The sequence below is a fragment of the Carettochelys insculpta genome, chromosome 1 (assembly GCF_033958435.1).
Source record: "Carettochelys insculpta isolate YL-2023 chromosome 1, ASM3395843v1, whole genome shotgun sequence".
NCBI classification, from domain to species: domain Eukaryota; kingdom Metazoa; phylum Chordata; order Testudines; family Carettochelyidae; genus Carettochelys; species Carettochelys insculpta.
In genome coordinates this window covers 228,073,434-228,087,258 of record NC_134137.1, presented here as the reverse complement: position 1 = coordinate 228,087,258, position 13,825 = coordinate 228,073,434, and the positions used below count along the sequence as shown (strand labels likewise).

The 13,825-nt window shown below is 41.9% G+C and overlaps 1 protein-coding gene across 3 annotated transcripts in view; it reads left to right on the top strand.

Annotated features, from left to right (window-relative positions):
- POLQ (DNA polymerase theta) overlaps window positions 1–13,825 on the top strand; it is a 93,084-nt gene that overhangs the window by 56,033 nt on the left and 23,226 nt on the right. For 2 of the 3 annotated variants that reach the window (XM_075000759.1, XM_075000750.1), the window contains 5 exons: window positions 2,224–2,361; window positions 3,716–3,890; window positions 8,153–8,282; window positions 9,300–9,335; window positions 11,808–11,923. In XM_075000759.1, coding sequence (XP_074856860.1) covers window positions 2,224–2,361; window positions 3,716–3,890; window positions 8,153–8,282; window positions 9,300–9,335; window positions 11,808–11,923 — 595 coding nt within the window. The remainder of the gene's footprint in view (window positions 1–2,223; window positions 2,362–3,715; window positions 3,891–8,152; window positions 8,283–9,299; window positions 9,336–11,807; window positions 11,924–13,825) is intronic. The other variant, XM_075000744.1, reaches the window with a different exon arrangement.

Here is a 13,825-nt window from a genome sequence, read left to right as displayed (position 1 = left end):
TGTATAGTGATAAGGGAATTGCACTTTAAAGAAAGACAGAAACCAAGTTTAATCTTTATCTAAGTTGGCTTTCCTTTCAACCATCATAGGCCCTAGCTCTGTAAGGAACTGAGCACTTCCTGTGTGGCACTCACCTCCCAGCGACTTCAGTGGAAAGTGAGGGTTTGCAGCACTTTGCAGATTTAGGTGTTTCTAAAGATGCTGTCTGCAGCCTATCATGTGTAGCATGTACCACGGGCCAGATGTTTTGGGGTATTACTGTCAGAGTAAAGGCTTATCTACATGGAGAAGTAACTATTCCATCCTGGCTTTCTTTGTGGATACTTATCCTACATTAAAATTGTCTTTGTGCAGTTTAAATTAATCCATTAAATCTGTTAGATCAAAGTAAACTGAAAAAGGCACTCAGTGCAAAATAAGACCATCCATTCAAGGCGTTAGTGTGGCATAGCTATTGCACTTTAAAGTTACAATATACTTTGACATTTCAGGCACAAACACGTTGAAATCTTATTCTAGAAGTTCTGAAACAAATGCGTTAAGGTTGTCAGAACCTTTATAGATCAGTTTTCATATATATATATATATATATATATAATATGGATGCTGCTTCTTTTACATGCTGTGTATGCAGATTGTAGGAATAAATTGGAATTACCTTGCTATTTCTTTTCCACCAGGACTGTTCTTTAACACTGCAAACCTTTAAGAAATTTCAGACAGCTGCCATTTTAAAAATAATACACATATATTTTTATTTCCTGCAAATATGGAATTTACCCACACTATGTGGTCTGAAGCCAGTCCTGAACTAGTGACCAATGTAAGGTCCAGTATTTTCTGACCAAGAAAAAATTAAAGTTAAACCTTGCTCTAAAATAATGCTTCTTTGAAATGTGTATACACAATGATGATTTGATGTAAAACCTTAGCTCTCAATTGAGATGATCCAGATAATTCTGTTATGACTTTAACGCTCATGAATCATAGTTTAAGGCCACCGGATCTTCTGGTGTGATGTTCTCGTATTTCACAGGCCTCCATCACCACCCAGCCACCAGCATTCTGTGAAAAACTGGGATTAGACAAAAATATTAAAGCTCTCAGAAGACTCAGATATATTGCTTCATGGGCAGAGAACAGGAGTGACTGAGGGGTACTAATATCTGAGGTCCCTGCAACAGTAGGGAATTGATTAAGTGAGAGATGCCCACATGACCCTGGCAGGTGGCCCAGACTCTCATTCTGCAGAAGAGTGCGGGAGCCCTCCAAGGTCACTGACAATTTTCCATGGGAAAATTCCTTCTTGACCCACATATGATGATCAGAGCCAGAATACACGAGGAAGAAACACCCAACTGAAGACCCCAGAGAGGATTCTCAGTGCCATGTCAGCTTACTATCCCAGTTCACCTCACCCTGTGTCCCAGCTCTGATGCTTCAGAATGAGACACACAGAAATAAAGCTAAACCCAGAGTACACTGGGAATATGATCATTTTAATCATGTCAGTAAAATCTTTATACTATACAAATGTGTGAAAAAATTAATACTAATTGTGTCTGCCAGCTCCACAATGAAATACAGAATCTGTTAAATAGTGCAAAATATTACACAACTATTGAAGACAAGAAATAAGTGTATTAGCAATATTGCTATTTGTTATATTATGACCATAGTGCCTGTGTATCTAATGACAAATGAACACTTCATCATGTCTAGATTTTTAACTGATAGGAATTGGTAGAAAAACTCCAATAGCCAAACTATTTGAAACTATTCTGTAAAGGGTAGTTGCCACCAGTTCTTCAAGTGCATACTGTTCTGCACTCTCTTCCTTGCTAACATGGTCTGCTCCATCTCTTCCTCGGCCTTTCCATCTCATGTAGCGTGATCTTAATGTCTGTTTGCATTACATCTGGCCATTAAGAGCTCAGGATATATGTAGCATCACTTTATAGCAGTCAATTACCTTATCTAGAAACACAGCTCTCAACCCTAACTTTCAGGATCAGAAAATGAGATTTTAAGTGACATTTTGTAGTTAGTTAAAATAAGGAAGAACAAGGGAGGGCAACACAGTTCTTTAATTAGCTTTTTAATTACCTGGAGCATTAGTGCTGGGCTTTGGTTAGAATACAGGCTATTTTAATGCTCAGAATCATTTACTTTTTCTTCTGGGATGAAAATATTCCTACTTACTGAAATGCTGGCCTCTTTTAGGTTTTGTTTTTGGAGCTGAAATTGCCACCAAATGGAGACATGAGAATGCAAGGGAACAAGAAAACTCTGGGTTACACCAGGAGACCTGCTGCTAATGGAAACAGCATCAGGCTGGGCAAGCAGTTCAGTACGACCAAGGTACAGTTGAAACATATTTCTCATCTGAAAAGTGACTTTCAAAAGACCTGTTCTTTACTTCACAGATCTTTTCCCTATATGTGTGAGAATCAGATCTGCTTACTCTGACAAAAATAAATTATTCCTAGCCACTGCTCCTGTTAGCACAGACAAACCTATTGAGCTCTTGGAGTAGGGGCTGGATTCTGTTCTGCCTTCAACATCAACAGTTTTCACTTCTTCTCTCAGTTACATCTGTGCCTTTGGAAGAGACTGAGGTGAAAGCTGGGACATTCTCTAAAACAGTGCATTTGGATGCTTTTAAGTCAGAGCTGAATGTGATGTATACCATTTGCTGTAAGCACAGATTAAGTTTTAGATCCCAGGTTAATTGTACAGGGCTAACAACTGGACAGTCTCCCATCAATGACCACAGGTGTTCATCTTCGTGAAAGGTGCTCAGATACAAGGGCGGTCAGTTTCTACCTGTTGTGGAACTCAGTGCTTTTCCTGTTTGCCTTGAGCTAATTACTGCTTTTGTTGGACAAATGATATTAGCATATTTATGTGTTCCTTATTTTCAGGACTCATTAACTTGTGTGGTTCTCCCAATATCCCTTGCTGCAATGTGATAAGTGTTGACAAGCAAATACTAATCCCAGGAACCCATCCAGCAGTCAAGAGATGATGATGTTAGTAGATTTTGCTTGATGTTTAGCACAGGTGTGGCACAGCAGTGGTATCACAAAGGGGTGAAGGGCAGAAGCTAAGTAAGAAAATGCAGCAGGTTTTGCCTAACTTTAATGAAGCAGAACGCTGTACTAAACTAAGAGGAGCTCAGGCACTGTACTCTGATTATGTGCCACCTTTTCTGCTTTGCTTCCATCTTGCCTGATCCATAGGTAAAATTTGTCTTAAACTGTAAAGTTTTGACTTCTAATGGTCATCTTTGTCTCCAAGGCTTGGAGAGAGACATGGTATAAGAACAGGATGTAGGACAGTTAATTCTGGGAGGGAAGAGACAGCAGTAGGGTGATGCAAGTGATAATTTCCCATGACTTATTTGATGAAGCAAATTCTAAAAATTGTATTTAGGACTCAAGACAGAAGTAAATTCTAATAATTGTTTCTCTTGCTGCATATAATTATGAGGTATATTACTATAGCAGCTATGCCTCATGACATTCTTGCAGCCCAAGCAGCAAAAGTAAGGGGAGCTAATGTTGACATAAAATTGAAATGTGAGTATAAAAATTGAAGACTGTTAAAAGTATGTCACTCCCTATAAATTAGGCTTTGTCCTCTATGCAGATCCGAAGAACTTTTTGTAGAACTTGTAATACAGCTAATATTTGTCCTGCTGCTACCTTTGTAGGAAGTTTTGGAAAAATTAAAGGCCTTACACCCATTACCAGGCCTAATTCTAGAGTGGAGGAGGATCACCAATGCAATGACCAAAGTGGTGTTTCCACTGCAGAGGGAGAAGCGTTTGAATCCTACACTGGGGATGGAAAGAATCTATCCTATATCTCAGACTCACACTGCTACAGGTAATGTGATGTATATGAAGTCCTTTCTGGTCACAGACTCTGGCAATGTCTGTGAGTGAAGAGGAGGAGCTCACTGTGTTCTGTATCTAATTTTTCAACTAAACTAATTATGACTGTTAAATACAGAAGAGCACTAATTTATATTAAGAGGAGCACCTTTAAAACCCTGAGTACCTTTGCACTACTCCAGAAATTTTACTAGTATATTGTGTGTGAACATAAAAGTTTCCCATGTCCCACTATAGATAGATACAGCATTAGCGTGTGTGTGTGGCAGGGAATCTTTAGTGTTTAAAATGTTTCTGGGGCACCTTCCATATGAAGAGCTCAAGCTATTGTAAAACCACTACAGGTTGTACCTCTGTTTTCTAGCACCTTTGGGACCTGACTGGTCTCCAACAAGGGAATTTGTTGGATGAAGGGAGGTCTCATGCCCTCAGCCCCAGCCTGCTTTCCCTTCCTGCTGCCATCTTCATGCCCCACTAATCTACCCCCCACATTGCCATTCTCCCCTCACCTCAGACCCCTGCAGCTCCCTTACCTCCAGCCTGACCTGCATCAGCCCTGATCCCAGATGTGTCTGGGCTGCTGGCTACCGCCCCAGGGACACCAGCTCTGGACCTGGCTGGTCTGGGAAGAGAACTCAGGAGTGTGGATTTCCAGATGTTGTTGTGCTTTTCCCACAGAACTATTCGGCCTTAAGTGTCAATTTTTTACAGTCATGGATGTGATGGCATTCTTTGTGGCATGTATTTATTTGCTTTTTTACTTTTTTTTTAGTGGATGGATGTAGTCCTCAATGAGTTTATATAGCAATTCCATGATGTGTTTGTTACTGTTATCTTGATCTTTACATTCTGTAGAACAAGAGTGGCCAACCTGTGGATCTGGAGCGACATGTGCCTCTTCAGAAGTTAATATGTGTCTCCTTGTGTAGGTGCCAATGCTGGGGTGGGAGCTACCAGTGCCACCTTTCCAATGTGCTAGGGCTGCTTGCTGATCAACCCCCAGCTCTGCCCCAGGCCCTGCCCCTGCTCTACATTTATGGTCTAGATCCATGATGTCCAACACACTAACCACTGGCCACATGTGGCTGTTTGGCTGGTTAAGTGTGGCTAGTTGGCTTGAATAATAAATATATTTTCAGAATAGTGTGGCTAGTTCAGAATAAGTTGGACACCACGGGTCTGGATGGTGCTTGGTCTTGTAATGCGTTCAGGAGAGTGGAGTAGATGACCTGTTGAGCTTCCTTCCAGTTCTGTGATTCTGATCATGTGGATATGTAGAAACACGTGAGGACCCCATATGGTAAACTTTTTCATGTGCAGTGTACCTGGGACTAGGAGGTTGCCAGATGTTCAAATAGTCTGGATAATAGAGAGGTATACCTATGACACACGACTGAATTTTTATTTTGTGTCTGAAAGGCATTTTAATGCCCAGTGTGGCTATTGGCCCCAAATTTTGTCCTGGGGGGGCCGTGTGAGGTGTCTAATGAAAGCTGATAATGCCTTGAATCTATGTATGCTACTTATGTCTGTGCCATATTTGGATGTGGAGTCATAGAAGTTAGCTGTGTAGCTGTGGTAGAAAATGTTTTAGTGCTAAGCTTCACAATAGGAGGTGTGAACTCAACCCCAGCCAGGACATTGGGCTGACCAACAGGGTGGAAACCAGGTGCTCAGACAGCAAATCTACATTCTGGATGCTTGGAATGTGTCACTGGGATGCAGGCAATGGTCAAGTGACCTGAACTGAAACAAAGGAACAGGTCCATCTCAGAAATTTGAGACTGTCTCCTGGGATTCATTCAGTGTCAGTTTGCCACAACAGCCCACCTGAGTCAGGTAGAGGTGCACCCTCAAGGGACTAGGGGAAAAAGAAAAGGCTTTGGCCCTGGTCAAAAACAAGACAATAACAAGAGTGAGCAATGGTGTGGATTTAGCAGCGGCCATCTTGGAGTCTTTTGTCTTTTGGACTCCAAGGGTCCATGTGCCAGCATGTGGACCCCAGCAGGCTGGATCTACAATGCTTTGGTAACTGAATCTGTGTCGTCTGAAATGAACTTTCAGAGACTTTCAAGAATCAGCAAATAACATCGTTGGCCTGAATCAGTAGTTATGATTGATGTATGTAAAGTATCACTTTAACAATTCTTTTCTCTGTCCCAGGTTCGTTCGTTCTTTATTAATAAATCTTTAGATTTAAAGAAACAGTGGCCGTGTTGTTTGAGTAAGATCCAAGTATATGTTGACTGGGGTCTGGGGTTGAGCCCTTTTGGGGTCTGGAAGAATCTGTGAAGTGTTTGGTGAAACAGGCTTAAGAGCCATTCGCATTAAATTGTGGGTTGTTGGTCTGGCCTGATACAGCAGCCAAGAAATCTGTGGGTTTGCTTGTCTGGCTTATGTCTGGCCAGTGAGACTGGCAGAGGTGCTGTTGTGGCTGATTGGATTTGCCTTAATGAGAAGGAAGTCTCAGCCTCCGGCTGTAAGTGGCCCAGATTTTAAGCAAAGGTATCCTGGTTTGATTTCTCTAGCTGTGCCCAGAAACTTCATCCTGTCATGACCTAGCAATACAGAACACTGAAGAAAAACAAGATTAGATATTAAGAAACAAACAAAAATGTATGCAGAGTACTTTATTTACCAATAGTAGTATAGTACACTGAGAACTTGTACTGTATTTGCTGTATTTACTTTCACTATTCTATACTTACGGAAAATGTAACTAAAATTTACTAATGATTAAAATGCCAATTATAATTTGAGAGTTCCAGGTGATAGAATGCTGGATATGAAAGAGTTTATTGTAATATAATTTCTCTTCCCCACCTTATTCTAGTTGAGTTTCAGACAGCTAACCTTCATTTAACCCTGAATCTATCAGGCACAGGGCAAGATCCACATCTGCAGGTCTCTTGACAGTAACCGCCATGCGGTCAGTCAGTGCTATTGCACTAGCTCTCATGCTGTCATGACGGTACTTGTTGGGAGAATATGAAATAAATAGGGTAAAGACTAAACAATAATAGTCTTGCTTCTGCCCTTGTTTAATTTAAACAGGTTGAGTAAGCAAAAAAGGAATGCAAGTGAAAGCACAAGGCTGCTTCTCCCCCGCCAACCACGCCATTCTAATAACCTGGCCTTTTAGTAATTAGAGAAGATAAGGGGACATAATTGAGCAAGAGGTTGCTATGGAGGGGACCATAAGTTGTAAGGGAGAGACACTGAGTCTATGAGAAAATGTCTGTGGTCAATAGCAATTCCACTCCTCATCCCTGCTGTCAAGTAAAAAAGAGTGATCTCAACTGACCCTCCGATCCAAGCTCCCACCCCAGAACAGGAAACGAGCATATATTGGAAGTGTGGTATCGTGAGGGGGTGTAATTAAGTTGGGGGAGAAAAGGGAGCCCTGTCAATATGGGGAGCTAAAGGTCAGGAGAAGGGGTTCTATCTCTGGTAGCTCTGTCAGTGAGGGGTAAGCCCTGCTGGTCTGAAGTGCTTTGGAATATGCTTGCTTGTTTAGTCCCAATGTACCCCTTGCGTTGCCAGCAGACTTGACTCTCTGGACTGTTACTTTTCCAGTGTCTGGGAATTGAGAGGGAGGAGGGAGCTGGACTTCTGTCAACAGTACTGTAACATAACAGCATTAAAATTGCATTGAGATGCATTAAAGTTGAGGCACTTATTGATATTATTTAGGCCATGTCCATACTCACAAGCTTACAGTGGCACAACTGTTCCGCATTATGCCAACAGGAGAGCCTTTCCCACTGACCTAGTGCTGTGGACAAAAATGCTTATGCTGACAAAATTTGTGTCAGTCAGAATTTTTTTTTCACACCTCCAAGTGACATAAGTGTTGCCGACAGAAGCGCTAGTCTAGACATGGCCCAAGGTATTAAAAGTTGAGATTGTGATGCAACCAAGAGCTCTTCTACCCACTTGCCCTGATCTGGAACCCCACAAAACCTTAATTTGCCTCTACTGTTAAGCCCTCCCATTTAGACTGAAGTAATTTTAAGGGAGGTAAAATTGGTTCTTAAGGTGTTTGATAAACAGTGATTTTAAATTTAGTTCCATTTCCCCCAAGATGTGTTTAGTTCAAAAGCAATGAGTGTGACGCTTGGATTTCCTGAGTTCTCAGCTCTGTGTGTGTGTGTGTGTGTGTGTGTGTGTGTGTGTGTTCAAATGCATGCTATGCTAGCCTTGAGCTGTTTCCTTCTTGGTCCTTATTTTCTTCTTGCTCTTGGTCCATTATAGGTCGCATAAGCTTCATAGAACCAAATATCCAGAATGTTCCAAAAGACTTTGAGATTGCAATGCCAGCCTTAGTTGGAGAGAGTCCACCTTCCCACGCACGAGGTTGTGGCTCTACTTTCCCTGGGGGCAGGTAGGAATGTTTCCAGCAGAGAGTCCGCTTACACTGTTGCTATTAGCTTGATTGCTGTGTCAGTTCCTTTTTCTATATTTTACAGAGATTGATATAGGTTGCTTTAACGTCTGATGCATGACTTGTTTTTCAGTGTTTTTCTCAGAATTTAGAGAGGATAAATGGCTGAAGATCAATGGTGCAGTGAAATACCTGATAACTCTAATAGCACTTCGCTATTATGTAACACTTATCTTTGCAAAACATTGTACAAACATTAATCTTCACAATAGCAGAGTGAGGCAGGTTAGTATTACCCCTGTTTCATGCATAGGCAAACTGAGTAATAAATTAGCAGAGCTGGGATTTGAACTCAGGAGTTGCTCAATTCTGCCTTTTAGCTCAATTCAGTGATGCCTTTCTGAAGCAAAAGAATCTTGCTTTAAATAAAAGCAATGAGGGGTCCTGTGGCACCTTATAGACTAACAAATGTATGAGCATAAGCTTTCGTGGGCAAAGACCCACTTTGTCAGATGCAGGTTGTTTTAAATACAGCTCCTGCATATCACAGAACTTCTTAAATCAGATAGAAAGGGTGAACCAGTTCTTAGTGCTGTATTGTGTGGCTGTCTAGTGAGCAAAGTAATATGGGGATAAGAGCAATATGGTGGGACAGATAGATGGCTTCTGTACAAGGGAGACTTCTTATATGAATGAACCCTGGCATGGAGGTGTGAACCTCCCAAATACCAATAAGGTTCAGCCTTCATTTTCTGTTAATTGTGTGCCTGATCAGCCTGTAGTAATTCTCCTAACTCTTGTCTCCTAATCTGGTACTTTAAAGTGTCCTTATTGAATCAGAGGGTCTGATGTAACTAAATGGGGTGATGGTGCCAACCCTTGGATGACAATTCTCTGATTCAGTGACTTAGCGGGGGAAATTTTGCTGAATATTTTCTCTGTACCCCTCACTTGCCTCTTCCAACTTCTTCATCTGTCTTTCCATGACCACTCTGAATCCTCATCTGTTTCCTGTAGGTTCTGCTCCAAAGAAGAGAGAAACCAGAAAAGAAAGTAAGGAAACTAACAAGAATTTGATAAAAAGTGGGAGGTGTCTTTCCTTTCTTCATTTTGTCTAGCTCTTCCCAGAATGAGGAACCTGATCTTGATCTCAATAGATTTCTTCTTCACTCTTAAGTTGATCTGTAGGTTATTTTACTTGGAAACTAAGGACTCAGAAGTCCTTTCAAGGCCCCCGAATATGGGATCCTTCCTAGCTAACAGCGTCACTACTGTGCAGTGTGTAGAGACACAGCAGGATGTAGTGCCTCCTATGTCGCTGGTGGGGTTCAGGTGGGCTGGAGCCAGCTGCAGCCCTCAGAGCCTGCCACTGTGGGACTTCTGACCTCTCTGCAGATGAAAAGCAGAGAAAAAAGGCTGTGTATGGGCTTTTTTGTTCAGCAAAATTTCTCCTTAATTGGGATTTTTTATTCTCATGCCTTGACATTCAAACTTGTGATGAGCGTCCATGCATGTCTTCTTTTTATGGGTACTGGGGATGCACAGTCTTTTGCCCACTGATCTTCAAGAGTGACTTGTCTGGTGTCTGTAGACTTTGCTTTGTAGAGGAGAGAAAAACCTCTTATGGCGAACTAGTACTTCACACTTGGTAATGCTTCTCCCTCACCTGTGGATGCTTATAGTCTTAGCAAATATTTAAGCAGTTACCATTCTAACATGGGCTACAGATATTAAAAGTAGGATTAATAAAAGCAGCATCCTACAAGCATAGGGCTAAACAAATTCTGATTACTCTAATATATATTTTAACAATACTAACACACAGGCAGTACAGACTGACTTCCAATTATGCATTTGTCAGTATGTAGTGAGGCTCAGTGTCTTTGGGATGAGCCGGCATGGTCAGAGAGAGCCTGCCAGTCAGAATCTGTTGACCTTGAAGGAACAATACAAAGTTATCGGGTTGGATCATGAGAGTCCCATTGGGTCTGTCACCTGGTGTGCTGACCATACCACTGAGCCCACCTCCCTGCTTTCTGGGGCATTCACTACCCTGTCCTGCGGGGCCAGAAGCTCTGGTCACCCACAGTAAAGGAACAAAGTTGGGTTGGGATGGTAGTTCCTTAAAGGAGTGACACTCATGCTAAGCCAAGTCAGCTCTGGGAGGATACAGTTAAAGGGGTTTGACAGCACCCAGGACCATAACCTTCAAAAAGGACCAAACCCTCAAATAAATCCTAACTGTTCAAAAGTTTTTCATGAAGAAAGCTCTTAAAGATGTTCATTCTCTTTATCAATGAAAGAGAGACATGCACAGTGATTGCTCCCCCTAGGTAACAATTATTTATATGGGGTTTGATAATACAAGTATTTGTATTAAATATAAAAACTAGGATTTAAGTGACTGCAAGTAAAATAGACAGATCAAAGCAAGTTACTGAGTTAAAAAAATGCTAGCTAGATCTAGTACATTGACACTTGTTGCATGCAAATTCTTACCCTAAGAATACATCAAATAACCTTTTTCACAAGCTAGGTAACCTTACCTATGGCTTGATCTTTCTCTTTGTTCAGTCTTACATTTTTCCAAGAGACATCTTCAGTAGTAAGTCAGGGATCTCCTGGCATCTGGCTGCTCCCCTATTGTTCAGTTTCTCACCTTTATGTCCCCTTTGACCAAGGTGGGGATTCTTTGTGCTTAGTTCGAACTTTTCTTGCCTTGAGTGGAAATGTACAAGATGCAAAATGGGTTTCAGCATCAGGTGGCCTGGCCACATGTCTTGGCAGGACCAACCACAGTCCAGGCTTTTGGGAAATGCAAGACTATTCCGAGATCATTGGAGCTCCCAACCATTACGTTTTCAGAGTATCACTCATGGTCCTTGTAAACACATTTAAATTTATAAACAGATTCACACTTCACGTCTAACATCACACACAATGATACATGCACGGAAATAGATTACAGGTTGAACCTTTCTAATCTGGAGCTCTCTTGTCCAGCAAACTCTGTGCTCAAGCATGATTTTAGCTTGCCAGGCAACCACTTATTTTGGGTTTGGCCAAGTTTCCCATAGTACCATACGGTTTGCTTACAGCCGCCAGTCCTGGCTCTCAATGTTCTGTGCTGTTATTTAGCTGTAATTTACCCCTCAATGTCTTCTCAGAGCCCAGTGAGCAGTGGAAGTGTTGGTAATGTGCTGCACAATATTGACCTCCTGTGCTTTGGCAACTTCTCTTTTCCAGCAGTGGTCAGGTCCCAAAGGTGCCTCATGAGAGAGGTTCAACCCATATACACATTCAGCAGATGGTAACTTGAAAAATGATATGTTGCATGATGCATTTTGCCTAAAGTGTCTTCAGTTACACACATTTGTATCCATGAGCCAATTTGCATAAAAGGGGCCAGGACCACTGACTTTTTTTTCCAAATAATTCATCTGATTTTAAAATCTTTGTAACCACAGTTGATGCAGCAATAAGCACTGTAAATTCAGTTAAGTAAACCATATTTTGCTTCCACAGAGGTAGAAAGCATTGCAGTACCTTGCCTTGTGGTCGTAAGGTTCTGGCTGATGGACCCAAAGAAAGAGGGATGCCTTTTTCTGTTAGCATGAGACATGCTTTTGTTCCTTTTTCAGGTAATGATATTGTACTGTCCTGTATCGGTTTGTTCAGTTAAGCACCCAGCTAATGTAAATCTGGATCTGGTAATGAAGGGAAGAAATGCTGATGTGCACATCTTTTTGGGCAGGCTGATTGGAAATCCAGTACTATACGTAGTAATTTTACCTAAAGTTATTCAGAAGGAGGCAGTGTAAGAGGAGAACCCAGGCATGGAGAGATATATAGGTTCATACTTTTAACATAGGTTTATAAAGGTTATATAGATTCGTACTTTTTCTCTTTTAAAAATTATTTGTGCTCGATATAGTACTTACAATATAATATACAGTACCTGGCTTTCATTGAAATTTTTAATTTCTTCAGGCTGACTGCCATGGTTCAGTATTAATTTGGCTGTTGCAGCCTCTGTCCCATATACTTATTATCAGATGGATAAATTTTTTTTAGATCTCACTACCAGTTTTGATTGGCCATGTGTTTTGAGTGGCTTGTGTTTTAACTATTCTGTTTTATCTAACTATATTTTAAGTAAAATGAATGTTAAGATTTTTGTGCCTAAAATTAGGCACCTAAACAGGTGGTCTGATTTTTGGGGGTGTGGTGCGAGGGTGGAGCGGTGGGCGAGCTGCAGAGCAGATGCAGCTCCATTTGCTAATAATTGTTATGGTTATTATTTCGGGTCTACATATAATGGTGGTAGCAGTTTAAAAGATGAGAATTGTAATGGGTGAGTGGTTTTGAGGCAGGACTTGAAAAATTCATTCATCCATTGCAAATAGGAAATTCTGTTGGCTGGGTGAGTATGGGGCTCTGTGGCCAATTCCATCAAATTCATATCCTCTATGGCTGTGAAAAAAGCCTTCCAAACCAGAACTGAATAAAAAATTATGCTGTTTCTTTTGTCTGTATCCACAAACAGATCGTGTCAGTGCATGTGCTGCTGCTTGTAACTTTCCCAAGAGTTAAAACTGACCAGAGTCTTGTCCCTTTTTCTTGCTGATACTCAAAACTTTCTGGGCATCAGACAGGCCGATAATCAGGTTAATTTTTGCTATTTGGCAAAATTCTGAGTCACAGCAGAGGCAAGTCCTGAAGCTATTCACCAATAGAAGCAGGTCCCGGATAGCATGAATGAATTCTCACCCAGCTTCACATCAGTTTAGACGTCTCTGCAGTGGGAAGCAGAGGCATGAGAGAGAAGCTACTAGGACCTCCTGTTTAGGGCCCTAGCAAAATCAAATTCTATTTCAATCAGTTTTACAGCCAGAGGGTTTTTAAATGGATCAGTTTCACATTTTGAAGTATTTACATCTGAAATTTCACAGTGTTCTAACCATGGGGATACCTTTTCAAGCAGCAGGGACTTGTAGCTAGGAGCCTCCCCAGCTGTGGCTCTTCCTGCTGCTGAGGGAGATTACACCCATCTCCACTTGCCTCCTCCAGCTACGGGAACTCCAAGGCTGCTGTCTAGCCCCGACGCATACTGCAGCAGGGGGAGAAACTTGGTGGGAGGTGGGTCTGATCTCCCCTTCTGTCTTCCCAGAGCAGCCGTGCAGGGGAAGGACAAGTCCTGTACTTCCCAAGCCCAGAGGGAATTTGTAGTTGGGAGCCTCCTAGCTGAGGTGCTTCCAATAACAGGGGAAGAAAATGAGCTTCCTCCAATTGCAGGAAACTTTGGGGCTCTTGCCCAGGATGGGAACTTCTTGCAGCAGGGGGAGGCACTTGGAGGTAGATCTGATCTCCTCCTGACCCCAAAAGCTGCCATGCAAGGGACAGAGAAGTCCCTTCCCTACAGGGGGACACAGCTAGGAGTTCCCTTCCTAGAGATCAGGTGCACACGCACAAGTCTTCTCCAGCTTCAGGAACTTCCACGGCTGCAGCCCAGCACCAGACCTTTCTTCAGCAGGGGAAGGCAC